This window comes from Castor canadensis, chromosome 13, assembly GCF_047511655.1.
Source record: "Castor canadensis chromosome 13, mCasCan1.hap1v2, whole genome shotgun sequence".
In the NCBI taxonomy this organism is placed as follows: Eukaryota; Metazoa; Chordata; class Mammalia; order Rodentia; family Castoridae; genus Castor; species Castor canadensis.
Window position 1 is genome coordinate 32,006,684 of NC_133398.1, and position 24,760 is coordinate 32,031,443.

General features: G+C 37.5%; 1 protein-coding gene across 6 annotated transcripts in view; it reads right to left on the bottom strand.

Moving 5' to 3' along the window:
- Positions 1-24,760, bottom strand: part of Plppr1 (phospholipid phosphatase related 1) — a 275,350-nt gene that overhangs the window by 35,262 nt on the left and 215,328 nt on the right. For all 6 annotated transcript variants that reach the window (XM_020179229.2, XM_074051360.1, XM_074051358.1 and 3 more), the window contains one exon: positions 14,068-14,256. In XM_020179229.2, coding sequence (XP_020034818.1) covers positions 14,068-14,256 — 189 coding nt within the window. The remainder of the gene's footprint in view (positions 1-14,067; positions 14,257-24,760) is intronic.

Genomic DNA, 24,760 nt, shown 5'->3' on the forward strand with positions numbered 1-24,760 from the left:
AATGATTTTTGGGAAGAGAGTACTCATCCTATAGTGGATACAAATAAATAAATATATAATATGTTATATAGGAAATATTTACATATTGGTTTTGGTCCTTAGTTTATGAGGCAGAACTGCTCAGAATTTTTTAATTTCCCATGTGAGTAAAGCATCTGTGTTCTAATGAGGTGACTTTGGTAGGCTCCTGAATATCCTAAGGAGGGGGGTGGTTGCAAGGGAATCAACCATGTGATTAAAGATTTAGAACTTTTAACCTTAACTCACCTCTGGGGAGGGGAGAGAGACTGAAGGTTGAGTTGATCACTGATGGTCAATGGTTTACTCAAGAGTACCTATGTAATAAAGTCTCCATAAAAACCTAGAGCACAGGGTTTATAGGGAGCTTTCATATTGCTGAATGTGTGGAGGTTCCTGGAGGGTGATGTGCTAGAGAAGGTAGGGAAACTCTGTGTCTCTTTCTTTATTCCTTGTCCTATGCATCTTTCCACCTGAATATTTATCTATGTCCCTTGTAATATCCTTTATAATGAATGGGTAGACATTAGTAAAGTATTTCCTTGAGTTCTATGAGCCATCCTAGCAAATTAATTGAACCTGAGAAGGGACTCATGGGAACCCCAATTTATAATCATTCAGAAGTATAGGTTAAGTGAGTGGTTTCAGAATTGGGGGGAGTCTTGTGAAACTCAGTTCTCAACCCATGAGATCTGATGCACTCTTCAGGTAGGAAGGGTTGGAATTGAGTTGAGTTAAATTATGCTGGTGTCTGCTAGAGAGCTGCTTGGTGTGTTTGGAAAAAAAATATGTCCATGTCAGAAGTGTTGTGTTGAGTGGCCATGTAAGAGAGTAGGAAAAAAGTTCATTTTTGAAAATGTCATAAAGTTACACATGATTAAAAAGTAAACCAGTGAAATTAGATGGAGATAGACAAATGAATTAGCCATTCAACAAGCCCAAAACATTGTTACTTTATAGAAAAGGAGGTGTGCAAATTTTAGAAATTCTTTAGTTATTGAGGCTTTCCACTATTCACACAAAGTGGCAAAAAAGCAAGATAGTAAGAATGTCTACACATAATACACCCTCATTAAAACCCATTACTGTATGTGGAGTATAAATACACAGATGTAAACAAAATCATTCCAAGGTATATATGGCTAAACAGAGCTTAGCAAGCAAAAGGAAATAGGGTTCAAATAAATCCATAAGCTAAAAAGGCCCAAGACTCCATATCAAAAGTAATAATGGATACAAAGATTGTACTGTCGTTAACATTCAAAACACAAATGAAGTATGGAACATAAAAGAAAGAAATCAACAAGGGAGCATTCTGATCTATAGATCCAGTTATGGCAATACATGAAATATACTACATGATGATAAATGTTTTCATAAGAAAGAAAGGAAGAGAGGGAGGAAAGAAAGAGGGGAATCATTGTATAATCAAAATACAGTAAGATATTCCTGGCTTGTGTAGTAAAACTGTGATTGACACAAAGGTTGCTGAAGAAACAATCTAGTTCTCATATCCTAATGAGTGGGCTTCATGAGCATTCATTTCCTAACCACACATAGGATGCTATTCTCCATTCACTAGTCCTATAGGATCATACAGGGGCTGACTGTGCTTAGAGAATGGAGACTGTGAAGGTAAGGGGCCTTCTTCTTTCTGCCAAGCCTGAGCCCATATTGAATACCATTTTGCTCATGGTGGCAGATTTGTGACTCTGGTTTTGGCAATGGCTAGCTTCCTCATCTGTACCTCTGCCACACCACTCTGTCTTAATCTATCACTGCTCAGAGAGCAGCTGGGTGTGTGGAACTCTCCACGTGTTCAGTAATGGCTGCCTTGCCGATTGGGCTCTTCTGGTAGTTGGCTAACAAATCATGGCAAACGAGTGTCCTCCAGTGAAAAATGGTCAAGGGCAAACTAGCTCTGGCAATGAATGAACCACAAACAAATTCCCTTAGTGTGTTTTCATCCCCTAGCTATGCCAGTTATAGTCCTAAGTGACACATGCCCTTTAGCTAATAGTAAATACATATTAAGAAATGAGGACAACCCTTGTATCTTGATAGAGTTAACCTTTCACATAAGGAAACCCAAATGGCAAATACATAAACAGCTTTGAAACACAGTACATTGTTTTTGTGTGTTATCTTTCAGACTGTATTTCTTCACCAAACTTAAAAGACATTTTATTTTTAAAGTGACAAGGTTATGTGTATTTATCATCTGCAACATGATGTTTTAAAGTATATATACATTGTGATGAAATCTAGGTAATTAGCACACAGTACTTCACACGGTTATCATTTTAGTGGTGAGAATATGTGGCATTCATTTTATTAACATTTTTGTTTTCTTTTGTTTTATTGTTGTGCTGGGTGTGGGTACATTGTAGCATTTAAAAAGGTTATTAGCATTTTTTAAGAATATAATATATTGGTGACTACTAAGTCACCATGGTGTGTATTCTTCCTATTTAACTGTAATTTTGTATCCTTTGAGAAACATCTCCACAACCACAGGCCCTGGATAATCACTATTCTTCTTTCTATTTCTATGAGATCAACATTTTTAGATTCTACATGAGTGAGACCATGTGATATTTATCTTTCTATATCTGATTTATTCACTTAACAATGTCCTCCAGGTTCATCCACATCGTCACGAATGATAGGGTATCCTAACTTTTTATAGCTGAATAGTGTTTTCTTGTATATATTGCCACATTTTCTTTATCCATCTATCTGTTGAGGGATACTTAGGGTGATTCCATAACTTGGCTATGGTGAATATTATGTAATAAACATGGGAATACAGGTATCTCTTCAACACACTGACTTAATTTCCTTTGGTTATATACCCAAAAGTGGAATTGCTGGACCAGTAGTAGTTTTATGTTTAATTTTTTTAAGGAACTTCCATACTATTTTTCTACAATGACCTTACCACGAATACAAAGATTCCTTGCTTTCCACATTTCTACCAAATACTTATCTTTTACCTTTGGATAACAACTGTCCTATGAGGTGATTTCTCCTTGCTGCTTTAATGTGCATTTCCCTGATGATTGTTGATCCTAAATTTTTTTTCATTTAGCTGTTGTCCATTTTCTCTTTTGACAAATGTCCATTCTTGTCATTTGCTCATTCAATTTATTGCTTCACTATTAAGTTCTTTATTTATTTTTAGATATGAATCCCTTATCAAATGTGTAGCTTATAAATATTTTCTCCCATTCTTTAGCTTATCTTTTCACTCTGTAGATAGTTTTCTTTGCTGTGCCATGTTCCAGTTTGTAATTCCATTGGTCTAGTTTTGTTTTTGTGGACTGTGCTTTTGGAGTCATAGCTAAGAAATCATTGGCCAGACTTGTTTGTGGAGTTTTGCCCCTGTTTTCTTCCAGTAGTTTCACAGTTTAAGGTTTTACGTTTAAGTCTTTAATCCATTTTGAGTTCATTTTTGCATATGATGTGAGAGAAGATCTAATTTCATTTTTCTGCCTGTGCATGTCTAGTTCTCTTAACACAATTTGTTGAAGAGATTGTTCATTTGCCATTGTGTTTTCTTGGCACCTTTGTTGAAAATCAGTTGGCTATAAATTTGTGGATTGATTTCTGGGCCCTCTATTCTGTTCCATTCTGTCTATGTGTCTGTTTTATACCAGTATGCTTCTTTGGTTACTATACCTTTTCAGAATACAGTGACATCATAGTCTGATGTCTCTGGCTCTATTCTTTTTGCTTATGATTATTTTCACTTTTTGATGTCTTTTGTAATTGTATATGAATTTAAGATTTTTTCTATTTCTTTAAAGAATGTCATTGGTATGTTGATAGGGATCATATTGAATCTGCAGATTGCTTTGGGCGATATGGACATATTTACAATATAAATTCTTCCAGTCTGCAAAGATGAGGTATCGCTCCATTTAGTGTCATTTTCCATTTCTTTCATTAATGTTTTACCTCCTCAGCTAAATTTATTGCTATTTAAAAATTTTGTAGCTATTGTAGGTAGGATTGACTGTCTTATTCCTTTTCAGGTAGTTTGCAGTTAGTGTGTATAAATGCTACTGATTTTTATCTGTTAATCTTACATCTTCCAACTTCATTCATTAAAGTCCTAACAGTTTGGAGTCTTCATCTTCAGAGTCCTCTGTATATAAATAATAAAGATCATATTGTTTGCAAACAGGCACAACATAATTTCTTCCTTCCCAATCTGGATACCTTTTATATCTTTTTGTTGCTTGATTGCTATTGTTAGAACTCCAATACTATGTTGAATGGAAGTAATGATGCTGGGCTTTCAAATTTTTCCTATTCAATATGAGGTTGACTCTGAATTTGCTATAGACAGCCTTTATTGTGTTGAGGAATGGTCCTTCTTTACCTAATTTTTTGGAAGTTTTAATGACAGAATGTTGATTTTTGTCAAATGCTTTCTCTGCCTCTGTTAAAATGCACATTATTTTTGTCTTTCATTCTATTTATGTGATGTATCGTGTTTATTGCTTTGTATATACTGAGCCATACTTGCATTCCTGTGATTAATTTCACTTTACCATGGCAAATGGCCTTTTGGATGTGTTGCTGAACTCAGTTTGCTACCATTTTGTGGAGGATTTTTGGATCTATGTTTATCAGGGATATTGGCCTGGAGGTTTGTTTTTGTGTACTTTGTTTGGCTTTGGTACCAGGGTAATACTGTCATGGTAAAATAAGTGCAAGTATGCTATTCTTTTTAGTTCATTTGGACTAGCTCAAATAATTGAGTTCTTCTTGAAAAATGGAACAATTAGTTCTTTAAATGTGTGGCAGAATTAGGCATCTGGCATAAGATTTTTCTTTAAGGAAAGACTATAGTACTGATTCAATGTCCTTACTTCTTGTTAGTCTGTTGATACCTTCTATTTCTTCAAAATTCAATCTTAGTACTTCGCATGTGTTAAGAAAATTATTAATTTCTTATATAACAGTCAATTTGTTAGCATATAGTTGTTTGCAATAGCCTATTGTGACCCTTCATATTTCTGTGGTACCATTGTAAAGTCTCCTTTTTTACTTTGGACTTTGAGCACGTGATAAAAGCAAGAGCACACAAGGGAGGGGTGAGGATAGGTAAGACACCTAAAAAATTAGCTAGCATTTGTTGCCCTTAACGCAGAGGAACTAAAGCAGATACCTTAAAAGCAACTGAGGCCAATAGGAAAAGGGGACCAGGAACTAGAGAACAGGTTAGATCAAAAAGAACTAACTTAGAAGGTAACACACACGCACAGGAAATTAATGTGAGTCAATGCCCTGTATAGCTATCCTTATCTCAACCAGCAAAAACCCTTGTTCCTACCTCTGACTTTTTAAAACTCTTTTCTCATTATTCCTTGTTTTTATTTTGGCTGAAGTTTTCTCAGTTTTGTTTATTTTTTTCAAAACACCAACTCTTCTAAGTTTTGTTGACCTTTCTTTTTGGTTTAAAGATACCCAAATACATTTCTTGCTTTCTTTGCTCTTCTGCTTTACTTCTTTTATTCATGTATATTAATTGTACAAAGGGGTTTCATTTTGATAGTTTCTTACATGTGACCCCATCTATTGTTTTCTAGTCTTTATTTCATTTATTTCTCCCTTATAGTTACATATCCTTCTTTATATTATGTTTGGGCAGTTTAGGTTATTTTTTTTTAGTTTCTGGAGATGCAACATTATGTTCTTTATTGATATTATTCTTCTTTGTCAACATAGATGCTTAAAACTGTAAAATTCTATCTTAGAACTGCTTTTGCTGCATTTCATAGTTTCAGGACATTGTTTTTTGTTATCATTTGTCTCAAGAAAATTTTAAATTTCCTGTGTAGAGCATGTTGCTTAATTTCTATGTATATGTGAATTTTGTGAAATTCTATATGTTGTTGATTTACAGATTTATAGCACTCTGATCAGAAAAAATACTTGATATGACTTCAATCTTCCTAAATTTGTTAAGAACTATTTTGTAGCTTAATGTGATCTATCCTACATAATGTTCCACATAAATTAGAGAAGAGTGTATATTCTGTAGCTATCAGACAGAATCATTGGTAGATATCTGTTAGATCTATTTGGTCTAGAGTACAGTTCTAAGTGTTGGATTTCCTTATTGATTTTATGTCTGGAATATTTAACCATTATTAAAAGTAGGGTGTTGAAATCCCCTACTACAGTTATGTTGTAGTTTATATGTTGCTTCAGATCCATTAATATTTGCTTTATATATTTAGTTGCTTCTGTGTTGGGTGCTTAAAATTGTTATATGCTCCTCTTTTATCACTATATAAGGGACTTCTTGGTTTCTTTCTGTAGCTTTTGACTTAATGTTTAGTTTCTCACATAAGTAGACAAACAGTCCAAATTTAAAAACTATGAAATCTGAAGTGCTCCAAAAGTCTGAAGCTTATTAAGCATTGATGTTCAAAAAGTTTCAAATTTTGGAGGATTTTAGGATTTTAGATTAGGGATGGTCAACTGGTGAAGTCTATGCAAATATTCCAAAATCCCCAAATATAAAACATTTCAGGTCCCAAGTATTTTGGATAAGGAATATTCAACCTGTGTCCTGCTCCCTGTTAGTTTTCATTTGCATGGAGTATAGTTTCACATTCTTTCATTTCCAGTCTATGTTTCCACTTACTATGCAGTGAGTCTCCTATAAGCAGCATATGGTTGGAGCTTTTAAAAAGTTCCAATGTCCTTATTTTATGTCTTTTAATTGAAGAACATAATCTATTTAGATTCAGGATGATTATTGATAGTAAAGAATTCACTACTGTCATTTTGTTCATTGTTTTCTAGCTGTTTTGGGAATCTTTCGTCCTTACATATCCCTTAAATTTTGTAACTATTATTTTTAATAATTTTATCTTTTAACCTTCAAACTAAACATTACAGTATTAGAGTATTCTGATTTTGTGCACTAACTTTCATTAGTGATTTTATATTTTCAGATGTTTTCATGTTACTCATTAGCAGTCAGTCTTTTCCTTCAGCTTGAAGAAATGCCTTTATCATTTCTTGTAAGATAGGTCTGGCAGTGATGAACACCTTCAGCTTTTGTTTGGGAAAATCTTTATCTCTCCATTTCTCAAAGATAGCTTTTCTAGATACAGCATTCTTTCTTGGTTGGATTTTTTTTTCCATCAGCATGTTAACTATACTATCCCACTCTCTCCTGGCCTATAAGGTTTCTACTGAGAAATTTGCTGCTAGCTGTATTATAACTTCAACTAAATTTCATTTTCTGGTTATCATTCTCATCCTTTTGAATTATCTTTCCATATTGTTTTAAAGTTTTCTGAGCTTTCTTTAAATAGTTATTCTGAATTATTTGTCAGACAGTTGATAAATTTCCACTTCTTTAGCATCAGTCACTGACACTTTGTCTCTTTGACAAGACCAGTTTTCCTGATTGATCTTTATCCTTGTGGCCGTTTATCAGTATTTGTGTATTTGAAGAAATAGGCAGTTATTACAGTCTTCACATATTGGCTTTGTCTGAGAAATCCCTTTAATAGTCAACCCATTAAGAAATTTAAAGTAGATGGTATGATTTGTTTCTGAAGTACAGGACCATTGTAACCATTGTGCCACTGGGGTACACCTGAGGCCTGTGGATGCTGTTGCCTGCCTGCCACTAAGGGCTCCCCAGACTCTGGATTCATTACAGTTGGCCTGATCGTGGTGCAGACTGAAGATCAAATTTGTTGTGAAAGCCTGAAGCTTGGGCTGGGATGAGTCTAGAGACTCAGTTCATGGGTGCTGGCCTTGAGTCTGAGGCTATGAAGGCTTGCCTTGTGGTGTGTTTTACCATGACAAGCCTGGCATTAGAGTACAAGTCAAAATCCTGTTCTCTCTTCTCTTTCTTTCTCCCCTAAGTGGATGGTAGCTCTCTCATGGCATGCTGCCTGAGATTTTGGGAAGAGAGATACAAGTAATATAAATCATCCTTTTTACCCTCTTAAATGTGTCTTTTATTGCTGTGATATAACTAGGTTTCCTTAGCTATTGCAAAGGTATTCTTACCTATGTACAGTTATTTATACTGATGTTTCTGTGGAAGGTGAGATGATCACTGGAGAGTTCTATCATGCCATCTTGCTCCATTCTTCCCCTTCACAAATGTTTACAGAAGATATGTTAATGATAAATTACTGATATAAATGAAGGACCTAGGGAACAGAGTTTAGATTTCAAAATATAAATAGACTTTAGAAAAACTAAGGACAGGAAGAAGCTACTATAATTTCATATTGTGAGGGGATTTCACTGCATGTCATATGTGGTTGCCATTACAAAGGGATCTGGAATCCTTAGAATATACAATTTGAGTTCATATGGATGCTAATTGTAGCTCTGATACTTGGCAATATCAAAATTGTTGCTGAATTCCTGAATGTGGGCTTTGGGATTGAAATCTCAGCTCTGTCTTTGCAAGTATTTGAACTTTTTTTTGAACCTGTTTATTCCACATGATTTGAATGTGATAGCAATGGCCATACCAGAAAGTTGTTGAGAATATTAAAATGTGTCTAAAAGCATCTATAGGTGTTCAATGAATGCTTGCTTTCTTTACTTCATGGCTTATCTTTATGCAAGAATATGCACTGAAATAGAAGTAATCATTGTGTCTAGTCTTGGTGTAAGGAAACATGGTATAATTCTAGCTTGGCTCTACCTAACCCTAACAAGGTGTTTGATCTTAGACTAGTTGCTCCTTTGGGTCTCAGCTTTCTCATCTTTTAAATAAATGTGTTAGACTAGAAGACCCTTAAAGTGATTTTAGGGGGCTCCAAGATCTTTGCCTTTAAGATAAATGCTGGTAAGTGAGGGCTCATAAGGGAAACTGAAGTCACATAATTGTACTTCAGTCTCAGTTTAGTCAGTTAAGATCTCCAGGGCTATTGTGATTTTTTACAATACTGTTTCCTTCAGCTCTCGTTCGTTTCTATAATCCCCCAGGACTTCACCATCACCAAGTAACCTTCCCCAAAAGCAAAGTGGATGCAGCCTGATATCTCTGTTACTTTGTGTCCTTTAAGGACAGTAGAAGCTGGTGACTAGATCTTGTCTCCTCTCTGACTATGACTGACTGTGAGGAAGAGAACAGTATGTTTAAACACTCCATACTCTAAGTATGGCTTCAGAGCTCTCAGTCTTAGAGATTTTTGAGTGCTTTTAATACTCTGCCTGGGAACCTCTATAGTCACCAGAAAGACATGTGTTTTGTTGTTGTTGTAGATTTTTTAAGTTATGTGACCTAGGAAATTAAAAAAAAAAAACAACAACCAGACTCTGTTACCAACATTGTTAGGCTTAGTTTTATTTTATTTTATTTTTTTCTTGGTATTGGGGTTTGAACTCAGGGATTTAAACTTGTAAAGCAGCTGTTCTACCACTTGAGTCTTACCTCCAGCCCAACCCTTATCTTTCTGTCAAGTGCCATTGACAGTCTCAGATATGCAGAAGCATTCTGGTTCCCTTAATTGCTGAATTTTGCTTGGTCTGGGATAACATAATCTGCTAGCTAACATGGATCTGCTTTATCATATGTAGATCTAAATGACGGACATTAGCTTTGGACACTTCTGTATCTTTCAAAGGTCAGGGCTTAAAAGGAAGAAAGTTGTTTACATGGTGGCATTTTGAAAATCATTCAGTTTCTGGACTGTACTGGATCCTTCCTACTGATCTCACTCCAGAGGACACAGTCATCCACTCAGAAAGCCATCTTAGTTGAGACCTGATATAAAGCATAAAACCACAGTGGTGTTATATTTTCCAGTGCATTGCATTCTCTGTTATCTTCCATTTTTTTCTGGACAGTGAGTGTAATAGAAATGGGAATTTAAAATAAGCTAGCTAAACTACTCTCAACAAAAAGTGAAATGAGTTGTAATCATTTGACCACCACATATTTTAGACAAATGATATTCTTTTCAAGAAGCAAATTATCAAGCTCCTTGAAACAGATGTCTAGTCATCAGTCACTAGAAGGACATCTTAAAGGTGGGAAACATGTCCCTCTGTGGAACAGTGTCAGGCAAAAAACAATCTAAAGGATATTTGGGTCACTAATCAAGCAGCATGAGCAGAAAATGGGGAAGTAGATTTTTTTCTTTAAGTTTATTTTAATCCATACAAATTAATAAGGATATTTATATGTCTTTCACAGACGCATATGCAAATTCTAAACAACAAAGAAAAAGTAGTCACGGTAAAAAAATATTTTTAAAGAAGTCATGTCAGCCTTGTACAGTGGCTCATGTCTGTAATTCCAGCTACTCGAGAGGCACGATTGAGAGGATCTCAGCTTGAGGCCCATCTGCACAATTAGCAAGAATACATTTCAACCAAAAAGAGCTGGACATGGTGGCATATATTTTTCATCCCATCTATGCAAAGGAAGCATAAAGAGAAGGACCACAGTCCAGGCTGACCAGGGCATAAATGAGAAATTGTATCTCAAAGATAATCAAAGCAAAAAAGGCTGGGGGCATGGCTCAAGTAGTAGAGTGCCTGCCAGGCAAGCCTAAAAGGGAAAAAAAGCCATGTGATTAATGTATAAAAGGGAAAGAGATGTGAATTATAAAACATTAAAAAGAGTTTCAACAGATGAGATTGTTCAGAAAGAAGCAGTTTATGAAGGAGCCAAGGCCTTACAATGTCTCCCTTATTTCAGCAGCTGCATTTCTCATCAGCCAGCCAAAAGACTTCACTATTGAGTCCACTTTGTGATCTGCAATGTGCTTTTACATTGGCTATAAGAGCTTATGACCTAGAAACTCCTGAGTGAAGAGTCACAATTTCCTCCAAATTGTGCCATGCTATCAAATTTTGTTTGTCTCTTCCTAGGAAATTGCAGATGAGTCTTGTATATGTGTGTGTGCACACTTGCATGTAAACTGTGAGCTGTTTCAATTTTCTTGAGCTGAAAATCAAATGTTCTACTGCTTCAATACTAAATACTCCCCTGTCACTTCATTGTGAGGCCAAGAAAAAGGTTTAATAGCTATTTTCTCATGCCTTGTGCCACTGGGATTGAGATAAAATAAGAGTAAATCAGATTCTCTGCTGAGTAAATCCTCTTATCCAAACAGGCTCTCTTCCTTTGACGGAATATGTGTGTTTATTTAGAAGGCCCATGGCAGTCATTATCCATGGTTTTCAGGTGGTCAGAACATACCCTGCAGACTTTTTTGAAGTATGGTACATCACTTTTGGCTAAACAGTTCTGAACACAATAAATCCTCCATGCTCTAACTTTTCCTGAAGATCTAGGACAGCAGTGGCCTCGGCTCTGTGCCCTTTATCCCATGAGGCCTTGTCTCAATATGATGCTGATATTTTCTGACAGGAAAGCACAAAAGAAGAAATGGGAAATGACAGGTCAAACAGCAGAGTCTTTTCCCTTATGCCTGTCCTGCATATCCCTGAGGCTGTGAATGGTGTTGTTAATGTTCACCTGCAGAGATACATAGCAGTGTGGGCGCTAAGTTCTGCCATTGTCAAGTGCTTGAGGTTGCACAGAAAGCCATGGAAAAGTCCAGGGTGAGCTACTTTCTTGAAACTTGTCATTAATTATTATCACACAAATCTCCTGAAAGGAATATTGCCTTCATTATACTCTGAAGAGAATAGGAAATCATTTTAACAAGGAATAAAAATCTGTGCAGTTCTGTGAAATACTTGGCTGGGCACAGAAGTGAAAAATTGAACTCCAGAAGGACATTGTGATTTGAGAATTGGGAACCCAATCAGAATATTCCTTTTTAGATTCTCATGGACTCTGAGAACTGGAAAGATCTTGGAAATCATTTAGCCTAATCCTTTTTCATGTGAAGATGAGGACTCTGATCTCATGGGGACTTGTTTTGTATGACTAGCCAGAGGGCATACAATTACTCTCTTGGCGGACTAAGCTTGAGGAAGATGATTGCATGGTGAAGACTCTGAAGTGGAGGTGTGAGCTGACACAGGCACTAGGTATCTGTGAGCCAGTGGCCCAAAAAAGGCTGCTTTCAGACTAGCCATGACTTGTCAAGGTAGGGCAGAAATGTACACAGATCCTTGCTGTTGGGGAATTTCTCGGAACATCAGAAGAATTCTGCTTTCTGTTCTGTTGCTGCTCACTTGTTTTTAGGACTTGAGGGGAGATCAAACACTATCAGTAGGGTTGCAAGGATGCACAGCCCTCTGCCATTAACCTGTCAGCTGTGATCAGCCCTGGTTCCTAGCAATGCTTCTTACTTGGAAGGAAAATAAAAGTGGAAACCAAAGGGTGGCTGCCTGTCCAATTGTGTATGGAACTTGTCAGAACCTTCAGCAAATCATTTATCCAAGTTGAGTCTCAATGTTATCAATAAAAAAATGAAGGGAGTTGAACCACACACTTTCTCTGTTCTCTGGACTGTTCCTTTTCCATTTCACTGGGCTGTTGTGATGATCAGTTAGACAACGACAGCAGAATATACATAAATTATAAGATGTTTTTCTTACCATCATTATTCATGGGCTATTCCTCAGCACATATTTTGGGGGCTTGTCAGTTTATTGATCATATATTATACCCAGAGAAGCAGAGGAATGGGAAGGTTGAAACATGGTTTCACAACTGACAGCTCGAGAGGAATTGCAGATTCTTAATACTCTGTGCACTATTCATTGACCATATCCCCACTGGAGCATATGACCCATGTTTCAATTTGTGTCATTTTAGGGAAATGAATCAACTATAGAGACAGGATTGAAAGTTGTAATCTAGAGAAGAGTTTCTGTTAAAAATCTTAAAATGAGAAAAGAGAAAATTCTTTACAAAGTTTTGTTTTTCTAGTTTTGTGTTTTGGCTAGGTGTGGTTTTGTTATTAGCATTGCAATTTTTAAGCCTTATTAAAATTTGGCCATTTCTTAATTATTTCCAGAAGAATTGAAGTATACAAGTTGCTTTAAAATATACCTTTTGACTTAAAAATAAAACTGCAATTTATTGATGCTGTCCTTAATCTCTACAGAATAGTCTTTTTATTTAAGGGGGAGCTTTGCTAAGCTTGGAATCAATGATCCGAATGAACTTAAAGTACTATGACACTTTATGTCTATATTACTTTTCGAGATTATATTGCCTCTTTCATCTTAAAGCAAAGAAAACATCATTGAAAAATCACATTTGAACTGAATGTCGGAGCAATCAGTACATGCCTCAACATGCCAGTTAGTTCTTTTATTAGTGCCTGCTCAAGAGAGAGTAGAAGGCACATAGAGGGGAGGTAGGAGGGTGGGGGAGGCAGCTATTAGAAGAGAAAGGATGGAATGGGAACTGAGATTACACCCCAGTTAATCTGCCTTGGTAACATGTTTAGACATAGAAGTGTTTAAAGTTCCCACAAAATATCATTTTAAAAATAAAAATATCTAAGTGTTAAACCACATGTAATACTGGGATGCAAGCTTTATGCTTTTGAAGAAGTCTCCCTAGAGGATTGTCTCATTGATCTTTTTGCCCCAGGAGAGAGATAAAATGAGAAAGTGATATAACATGGACAAAGGCAGAGCCATCAAGAAGCTTTGTGTCAGGCGATTTCTCTCATCTCTGGGCTCTCTGGAAGTTCAATTATAACAGCAGGAATACCAGCCAGGGTGGTTCTATCCCACTGACATTGGTCAATGCCAGCACTTACAGTTAAGATTTCCACTGAGTATACATAATCCACAGTATATTTTTTTCAAGATCTTAGTGACTGTTCTTAACATATTAGATGACCATGACTGTTGAATTGTTATTTACACTTGATTTTTTAATAAATATTTTAGATCCAGATACTAAAAAGCAAAACCACCTAAAAGACAAGACCTTTCTTAATGAGTTTTTATGCAGATCTCCATTCACTTTGCCTGGGCTGAAACAGAATACCATTGATTAGGCTGCTGGCAGATGCCCAGAAGGACAGGAAAGAGGAGAAAAAGCAGACAGGAAATATTCTTTGGTAACTGAGAATAAAGAAGGAAGTCTATTTCTGTACTTACAATAGCAGTTGGGGTGGCAGCCAGCACGCAATAGAGCACCAGAGGCGTGATGAAGCTTTCTTCCTCTGTCCCTGGGTAAGGTTTCATTAAGTCTCCATCCTGACAGAAGAATCCTTGGATATGCACCTGAAAAGTGTCAGTGCATTCGAAGTAGTAGGCAAGCAGCACTGTTCCAGCCATGATGACAAGCTGAAAATACAGCATGGCCACACAGAGACATTAGCTGGGCTTTGGAGCAGCGCCTGCCCCTCAAAGCACACTCCCTCCGCCACCCAGCTGTGTTCCTGGTGTCAGTACAGGCGAGTGTGTGCGCGCCTGGATCAGCATGCTCTAGATTCTGTGAGTGTGTGCTTGCTTGTTTGCCTGGTAACATCTATTGCAGAAACCTTCTAGCAACTAGCATGCAACATCTATCTGAAAGGCAGACCACAGCCAGGCTTGTAGAGAGACCCAGCATCTGCTGCTCCACTCTCAGAGGTGGTGTGGAAACCAAGGGAATACTTCCATTCAGGACAGAGGTGAAGAGTCAAAGGACAGTGGCATAAAAGATGGCAAGATGTAGATGTGAGATCTGTTCATGAGAAATTTCATAAATTAAAGGTAGACTTACCTTTTTAATATTAGACAAAGGTGAATAAGGGACAAATGAATGAGTGAATGAACAAACAGGAAAGATGAAGCCTAGAATGGTTAAGATTTTTCAGAAGCATGGCCACATAGAGACATTAGCAGGGCAAATTATTGGCAGGTATTCACTATCAATCATAACTTTTTTTCCCCAAAAATGATTTTGCTTTTATTAAAAATCACCTCTACTAGTACAGCAAGGACTTTGCTTATGATCCTATCTTATTGTAGACATGTATCCTTCATAAGACTTAGACATAAACAGAGACACAGTTATTCTTTTGTTTGACTTGGAATTGCCTAGATACTCACTGAAGTTTAGATACTTTTTAAACAGAAATGTGGAATTGAGGGGGATATGAAGATACAATATCGTTTTACTCATGAAGACATGAAAATGTCAAGATAAGGCAGTAACAAAGGTAGAAAATAAGTCTGTGAGATTATGAAATTGCAGAAACTTAGGTTAGAAAGACACTAGAATTTTTCTAGACTAACACCTTCTTTTGTAGATGAGAAAACTTAGGTCCAGACAGTGAATACCCAACATATAAACTAGAAATGTGTTTAGGCAGAGTACTAACACTAAAATGGAGAAAATACATTTATATATATGGTACTGGGTTGCTAGGCAGGTGCTCTACCACTTGAGCCACTCTGCCAGCCCTGCTTTTATATTGGGTATTGGGTATTTCTGAGATAGCATCTTGCAAAGTATTTGCCTGGGCTGGCTTCAAACTAGGATCCTTCTGATCACTGCCTCCTAAGTAGCTAGGATTACAGGCATGAGCCATTAGCACTGGGCAAGAAAATACATTTTAAACATTGATTTGTTTCAAGATATCAAGGCAATCAAGGGGAAAATTATAACAGTAGGTTGTCTTTATACATCTATGTTTTAAAATTGTTTTAATTTGGAATTATGGAAAGGGGAGAGAGGGAGAAGCCATAATCTTTTGGTGGTTTAGGAAATCTGAGGTTCTTATTCTGTCCCTGGAATGACTAACCCAAAGTTATATAGCTGGTGAGTATTAAAGCCAGTGATAGAAACCCACATTTCCTGATGTCTAGGGGGAAAAAACCCTAACAAAAAATGATCCGTAACAAAGTATCAAAACTGTATCCTATACAAAAACGTGAAGAAAGATGGGGGAGATAAAGTAGATTCACTTCAATTCAGAGAGACACTTTATCCATTCTTCTACCCTTTAATTTATCCACAACATTGAAGCATAACCTTATACCCTGCCCATCCTATCCTTCCAATTTTCCCTCTTTCTCCGTGTCTTTCCTCTTTGAGAAGATTTTTGCATCTCCCAGTTGCAGTGCGTATCAAGTACAAACTCCTAACTCTCCAATATAAAGGTTTTAATTTTGGCTACATTTATCACTACCTTCCTTTTATTCTAAGTACACCACAAATCATACTCTCCATTCACTATCCCTTGTACTTGACTGTTTCTGCCTCTATAAGGATTACTCTTCTATATATATCTGACATTTCTACCCAGTGAACCCCCAGTGGCTCTCTCATCACAACTTGTGACCACCCAATAATCTCTGGATCTTCCCATGTGTTTCTCCAGGTTTTAAGTTGTTTATTGGTATGACATAAAAATCACCAATCTTCATGCCAGCAATCTCTGCTGTTTTGAGTATATGGTTTATTCATTTTCCTCATAGGAAAAATCTTGGGCAAGTATATTTCCTATAAAACTGAGAAATAGATTCTCCAAAACTACCCCTGACAATAGTGCTTTTGCTTCCTGTAAGCTTGCAAAGTCAAAGCCATGAAGTTTCTATTCTTGTTTTTTGTGCATGGCTGGTCAACTGAGTTGACATAGTGGGAAGGAAACTAGCCAGATGCCTTGAATGATTTGGAGATGAGCTAACACTAGGATTTCCACAGTTTTGAGTCTCTGCCTCTGAAGCTGTCTCTGTCCCCTGCACAGGGATGATCTAGGATTTTTGTGTATTTTGTTCAGGTAATTGGGAGCACATTTCTCTCTTGACTTCATTAGTTCATAGGAAATATCTGCTTGGAGAAGGCAGGATCTACAGGGAGTATGTTGAGCAAAAAACAAACCATAAACAAAAGTGGCATCTATCTTTCTCTATTGAGGAAAAACATTTTATTTTACTGGCTACCTTTGTGCTACCACTTCCTTTTAAAAAAGAGAAAAGTGAAAGTCAAGTAAATGAAAGTAGGGAAAAGACTCAATGCAAAAGCGAGGAAAAGGAACTTAAAATAGAAGTGTCATTAAATACATCAATACCAACAGTAATATTAACAACAAAACCAATGTCATATGCTTAAATTTGAAATCTATATCTACCTGATTGATTTAATCCTGAAAGTAGCAGAGGAAAAACAGATGAATGAATCAATCAGTTGAGGGATATAAAGAACAGAAAACCTTGGAAACTCAGGGTGGTAGAGGTGGGTGGGGATTTTCGCAGCTTATGAATAGGACTGACCCACCAGCATCAGTCAACTTGCCTTGGCTCTTCTTCCTCTGGGCATCCAGTAACCCCTTTTTTGTCATTTTCAAGCAATTCTCACACTTCCTGCAATATCCCCAATAATTCCATTTAGAGATGCAAAGGAGCAAAAATAGAATAATTCATACCTGATTTCTAGTCTTTTTCCTATTGAACATTCTTTTGTGACAGATATTAAAAAGAAGCAGATACCATTGGTAGAAAAGCAGAAACAACATACATTTATTTTGCTTCTGTGAGCTTGAGCAGAGAGGTGCACCCCACCCCACTGACTGATGATGCCACACAATTATCCATCAGAAAATTCCCTTTTCCCTCCCTGTCTTGGGTCATGATTCATAACTGTCTAGGTTTGTGTCACTGGTGACAGCTGGCATACTTGCCATTTCTGCTTTCTTCCCAGCCTCATTTAGGGATGCATGGAGGGAGGCCATAATGTTGGTGTCACATAAGCAGATGGTGAGGCTGTGCCAGGCCAAGTACCAGTGGAGGGATTGAAGATGTCAATGTGATAGAGGCAATTATGGCTGTGGGAGGATAATGAGGTACAGGATGCTCACATACCAGAGACTTTCCAACAGCCAAGGTTTCCCCAGGATGACAATCTTATGTAAGAAGATGCATTAAGTGCTGATCATAGTACAAGAATTCAGAAAGGAGATGCCAGCAATACCTGAAATCTAGCCTCTCATGCTTGAGAGTGCAGTGTTTCTACCCAGGCCCTCAACTGATTACTGAAAAGTAAATGTCACAAAGAGTGATAACTGAAGCTGCTCAGAAGGTGTAGGCAGAAGGATCTTGAGTTACTGGACAGCCTTGGAGAAAAAGTAGTGAGGTCTTGTCTTACTAGTGCTTGTCTAGCATGCAGGAGACCCTGGGTTCAATCTGTAGAATCACAAAAAACCATAAAAATAAAAAAGTGGTAACTGAGAAGGTCACAAAGCTGAGTTAGGAAACTTAAAGTATAGAGCAATTGTTCAGGACTAATTAATAGCTTTGATACAAAGTAGGGGATCAGGACACCAGTAATGGTGGTATGACTCAGTGAGTGTGTGTCCAGTTGGGAGCAGGAGACAGTGACATGAAGTTGATGAGAATGAGAGGATTAGCAACTGGTTCAGAGTGCAAGGGGCATATTTCAAACTGGGAATCCTAGGACTAAGTGACCACCATCTATGTTTCCTGGGACTAAGGGTTTTCCCAGGGCTAAAACTGGGATGGTTGGTCAGTTTTCCTGAGATGATGAATATTTCCATTCCAAAGAGATTTGTCATTCTGGTGTGCCTATAAGCTACTAATGCTATTAGTGACAATGCTTCTAGGCAGTTACTTCTGGATTCAGTCTCAAACTTAGTGCAGTGAAGGTGAGAAATTCTCAGATGTGCTCTCCAACACCAAGTAATTTATAATTCCAACTAGAGGATGCTACTCATCCAGGAGCAGACAGTGTGATTTTCAGAGGGTCTCAGCTGATCCAAAGGGAAATTCATGCATGTGGCTAGTAAGCCTGTAGGAAGAGGGGCCGATAGAAGGAGAACAAGGGAAAGGTCTACTGCCTGGGGGAGAAGCAGGTACAAAAGGATGGAGAGAACAACAAGATGTCAGTTCAGGAGGTTGGTCTAGGCCCAGCCCTGTGGATAAAGGAACACTGCATCAGGGCTTAGTGATAAGAATTGACATGGTTGTGACACAAAAGCAATGTTTTGGTGAGACCTCCAGGGAATAGCACAACTTCAAGATTTGCACATTTTGAAGTGTGGAGGAAGAGCATCCTAGCCCCAGCATTAGTGGCTACACACTGAGTTGGGACGGGAAACCTTCAAGTCACATCCATGGAAGTGTAAACCAATGTATAGTAGCCTGTAGGGGGAGCATGTGAAAAAACTGATACTGAGCCCTTTTGAGACTTCTTTGGGGAACTTTGGAAAGAGGCTGAAGGATCAAAAACAACAGAGGCTAAAAAGGGGGAAGACAGGGAGGAAAAAAGGAAAAGGAGGAGGAGATGGTAATAATGTACTATGCATGTGTCCTGGAAATTGTTCTAAGCACTTTATATAACTCATCTGTTTTGTTTGAGTCAGGGTATCACGATTTTTCTCAGGCTATCCTGAATTCCAGGGCTTAAGTGATCCTCTTGCCTCAACTTCCCAAGTAGCTGGGATTGCAGGTATGCCCCACCATGTCAGCTCATAAATTAACTCTTAATCTGTCCAGCCACCCTGTGTGGTAGGTATATTATCATTTCCATTTTACAAATGAAAAAACAAAGCACAGAAAAATTACATGGGTTGCATTAGGTCACATAGCTCATGAAGGGATGAACTTGGCGTGGCTAAATATATCTCTCCACACAAATTTATGTGTCCTGGATAAAATCAGCTTATAAATATGTTAGCATAATATTAAGCACTAAACTATGTGGAACATATCTGAATACTTTATGTAAATGTCTTGGAGGGTCAGTTTGAAGGTAGTAATAGCTATCTAATAAAGATGCAATGAAGCGTGTAACATAATTTTCATTTTGTTCCAAAAAAGAGTTATATCAGCTTTCACCAAATAAAGTAAGACAGCATTAGTTAGGACATGAAGTAAGTGTAGTAACATAAAATAGAGGCAGGAATTATACCCTTTAGTGTAAATTGTCTAACAGTTAATGGAATTAGGAAATGCTGGTCAGTTACACATTTCACAGTACATATAGTGTAAAAAAAAAAAACAAAAACAAGTCAATGGTGAAGGGCAAGTAGAATATTTCTGATGCAGTTACCAGGCAAAAGTTCTTCTTTGGGGTGCTTGTGCTCATAAGGGGTGTAATGTGTGATAAATATTGATTCCATGGTGAGTATGATGGTGCTATTCTTTATGAGACCTCATGTCAACTCAATATATGCTTAGTTTGGGCTGGGGACTTAGTTCGGTGACAAAGCTCTTGCCTAGAATACAAAAGGACTTGAATTCAATTCATAGCACATACACACACACAGAGAACTCACACACACAGAACTTACACACAAACACACATTTAATCGAAGAAACATTCACAAAAATCTAAGCAACATTCACAAAAACAATGCTGTGTGATAGAATGGAAGAGGTAGACATTCTGATTCTATGTTGAATGAGAGCAATAGCAAAATGAAATGTTAGGAGTATAGTCTAGCCTGTCTGTGCTAGAAACCAGTTCAGGTGTTTCCTAGTGTGTGACCTAACTCCTTGTACTTCAGTTTCTTTGTTTTTGAAACAGGCCAATAATATCGCAATAACTACCTCTTTAGTTTATTGTGAGATTGCATTAGGTGTGGGGGCGGGGTCTGTACTAAGAATGGTACCTGAGTTACAACACTAAGCATGGATGGACTGTGTGTTTTTCAGGAGTACTTCCTAGCTATTGTTTCTCTCAGTGTATGTTTTCAGTACCATTGGGGAGCAGTGAATTAGGGACTATCTTCTAGCAAGCACTAGGCTAGTTAAATATACATCTGCATCTTTGAATTATCAAAGATAATTAATCTGATGTCCTCTTGTGAAAACTGAAGAACTTAAAATGAACCAGTGTGTGTACTGGAATCCATTACTTTTTCTTTAAGGAGGACTAAGAGATACTCAGAGGCAATAAAATATGGTAAAATGAGATTGTAAAGTCACTTACATCATATTAATTGAGTGCTTTCTCCATACAGACATTGGAAATATTTGGTTGTTAACAAAACTGCTAAAATAGGCATGTTTTTTGTACTCACTGTGACTTTCTGTGGGGCAACAGAGCTTACAAAAGTAGCTAAAAGAAATGATAATGATTCTCATCCATTGACCATATAACCAGCTATGTAGCTTTAAATGTATTATCTTGTATGATACTCATACTACCCTGTGAGCTGTAATGAGTTACCCTTATCTAAAAATGTGGAAACTTATCCAAGCTCACAGAACTAACTAAAGGTAGAGCCAGAATCTGAATCTCTGGTGCCATTGAAATACTCTTAATTTTTTTTATTAGCACATATTACTTGTATAGGTATAGGGGAGAGGGTTCATTGTGACATTTACATGTGTGCTTACAATGTATCTTAATTAAATTTACCCTCTCCATCATTCACCATCAGTCCCCTCTTTCCCTTCTTAAAACAATTTCAGCAGGTTTCATTTTCTATTTTCCTACACATATACAAAGTACATTCACCATATTCACCCTCTTTCACCCTTTCTGTTTATCCTCCCAATCCTACTGGTACCCTCTCCTGGACAGGACCTGTTTTACCTTGCTGTTCCATCATTTTTTTAGTGTATATTGATTGTTAAAAGGGGTTTCACCTTGGTATTTCACATGTATTTATCATGCTTTAATCAGATTACCCCCCTCTATTACTTACTCCTTCTCTACCACTCTGCTCCCCTATTATTCAACATCTTACAGTGTATTTTATTACACAACCTTCATACACAGATGCAATGAATTTCAATATTATTCACTCTCTGTCATTCTCTTTTCCTCTCCTGACTCTCTTTAGTCCCCTCAGATAGACCTACTCTCTCTCATCTACCTATGTATCATCTATCATCTATCTATCATCTATTTATCTATCACCTATCTATCTATCGATCGATCTATCTATCTGTATGTCTGTCTATCTAAGATTGCCTACATATTTATATATACATTTATCTTTTATGTCTAGCTTCAATATGTAAGGGAAAACATGTGACCTTTGTCCTTCTGAGCCTGGCTTACTTAGTTTAACAGGATGATTTCAAATTCCCTCCATTTACCTGAAAACAACACAGTTTCATTCTTCTACTTAAAAGTGCAATTAGTGAAATGAGATGGTATTCGTAAAATGCTTACTACTTGATAAGTGCATGGTTCCTTTTCTCACTTTAAATATCTATTTTCTCTTCCACATGACTTTGGGGTGAGAGTATATGTTAACTCAGGTCCTCCCATTCTCTTTTCTTAGCTCTTTAAAAACCCTGCATTGTCCAGTCTATGACAACTTTTTCCCCAACTGCTTTACTTGTTCCTCTTCCTCAGCCTTGGTATATAAATGGTGGTGCCCTCCAAGGATCTGTCCTTAACTGCCTTATCATTTCTTTTTTCTCTTCTCTCTTCTTGGGAGGTCTCAATTATTCCTGTGGCTTCCCTTGTTACAACAATTCTGGTGACCTCATGTCACTGTTTCAGCTTGGGTGGTCTCTCATGCTTTCCAACCTAGTGTTCATAGACACTCCAAATGCACATGTCTAAACTGAAGCTCAGCATTACTTCTCCCTGCAAGAATGCAATTTCTCTTGAGTTTCCTATCCAGAAAATTCAACCAGCATCCTCTCAGTCTCACAGGATAAAAATCCCACCATCATCGCAGATTCTTTTTTCCTCCAACTTAGCTGTACCTGGTCAATTTCCAAGTTTTATTTACTGCAGTGTCCCTTGTATTTATCTCATTTTTCTTATGCCAGTTGCCACAGCCTTATTCAAGCCTCCACATTGTCTCATCTACATTATTGGACTCTCATCCCTACCTGCTGTTTCTGCCTTTGGAATCTCAGCTTCCCCATGCCAACATTTACTTGCTATTAAAGAGTTACCATCTTAAGGCATAGCTATATCTTTATACTTCTTCAAAATCTTCAGTGATTGTTCTCCATGGACTGAATGTTTATGTCACAGGCTGAAGCCTAAATCCTCAATGTAATGGTATTTGGAGGTGGGTTCTATTTGAAGGAATTAAGTCATAAGAATGGAACCCCTCAAAAATTGGATTAGTATGTAAAAAAGAGACATGACATAATCTCTCTCTCATTTTCTTTTCCCTGTCTCTCTCTCTTCTACATTCTAAAGATACAAGATGGCAGCTGTTTATAAACCTGCCAGAGAGACTTCACTACACTGAATTTTCTGGTACTTTGATCTTGGACTTCCATTTTTTGGCAGTACTGGGGTTTAAATTCAAGGTGTCCTGCTAGCTAGGCAGGTGTACTACCACATCCCCAGCCCTTTTTGCATTAGTTGTTTTTTTAGATAAGGTTTTGTGCTTTTTCTACCTAGGGCCAGCATTGGGCCATGATCCTCCTACCTATGCCTCCTACTTAGCTGGGATTCCAGACATGTGCCACGTGACCAGATTGTTTGTTGAAATGGGAGTCTCACTATTTTTTTGCTTGGGTTGGCCTTGAACTTGATCCTTCCAATCTCCACCTCCCAAGTAGCTGGAATTACAGATGTGAGCCACCATGTCCGGCCCTTGGATCTTGGATTTTCCAGTCTTCATAGTCATGAGAAATAAATTGTTGTTGAAGCCACCTAGTCTACTATAATTTGTTATAGCAATGTGAGCTAAGACATCACTATTTTAGATAAAAAAGCAATTTTCTTTGCATCAAACATTCTTTCCTTTATCCTGACCATATTTTTGGTAAAAGAGAGAAGTCTGCCATCTAAATAGAATCTAGGTCAGCAAATGCCAACAGATATCACTCCTCAGTTAGTGGAAACACATTATCTACACCTCTGCTTGGGCTACCTATAATTCCTACTTGGCCATCTCCTAAAGAACAAATGCAAATACCACACCCTTTATTTAGGCATCCCCTTCCTTCTGCATTGTGAGGGTTTTGGGGGGATTATATGAAGAAATGCAGAACATATAATAACATTATTAGGTAGGTTTATGATTATATCAAGGAAGACTAAATATTTGGCATTAGTTAAACTAAATTGGGTCACACATTTTTCTCTTTGATCTTCTGCAATCAGAACTTTTTTCTAATTCAATCAGATGGATGAATACATAGAAAGAATGCTAAATGTATGGTGGCACAAAATGGCAGGCAGAGCTAATATCAGAGAAAGCAGAATGAAAATTCAAAATGATTCTGACATTTGGCAATATTCCTTAGGGATCAATGTGAAGTCTGACAGTAAGGCCTTGGCAGTAGGAGAATGAAAAGTATAGAACTCTGCCCTGAGATGCTCATGGACTGTGCCCTTCTCCAGAGCTGCTGTGGGCCTCAATGCTATAAAAAGGCAGAGTGAATACACATTGCATGCATGTGAAAAAGTAAGAATGATAAAAAGATGTGTAAAGAGAAGCCTGGGGGCTAAGCATGATGTCTCATGCCTGTAATCCCAGCTACTTGGGAGGCAGAGATAGGATGAGCTGGCCTAATGCCAGCCCGGGCAAAAAGTTAGTGAAACTCCATCACAAAGAACAAGCCATGTGATGGTTCACACCCATAACCCCAGGTACATGGGAGACAGAGGTAGGACTCTCATGGTTACAAAAGGTTGGCCTGGAAGTGTGAGACTCTTATATGAAACATAACTAAAGCACAAAGGGCTAGAGACATTGCTCAAGTGATAGAGCACTTGTGCAAGGCCTTGAGTTCAGTACCACTAAAAAAAAACCCAAACCAAAACCAAACACATACATAACCGCAACAACAAAGGGAGAGAGAGAGAGAAAAGTCTGGGAAAAGAAGGTCCTAGGTAATTTGATGTGCATTTTACCTACTTTTGGAAATAGGTAAAAGAGAGAGAGAGAGCAAATGGAAGAAATCCATGAAG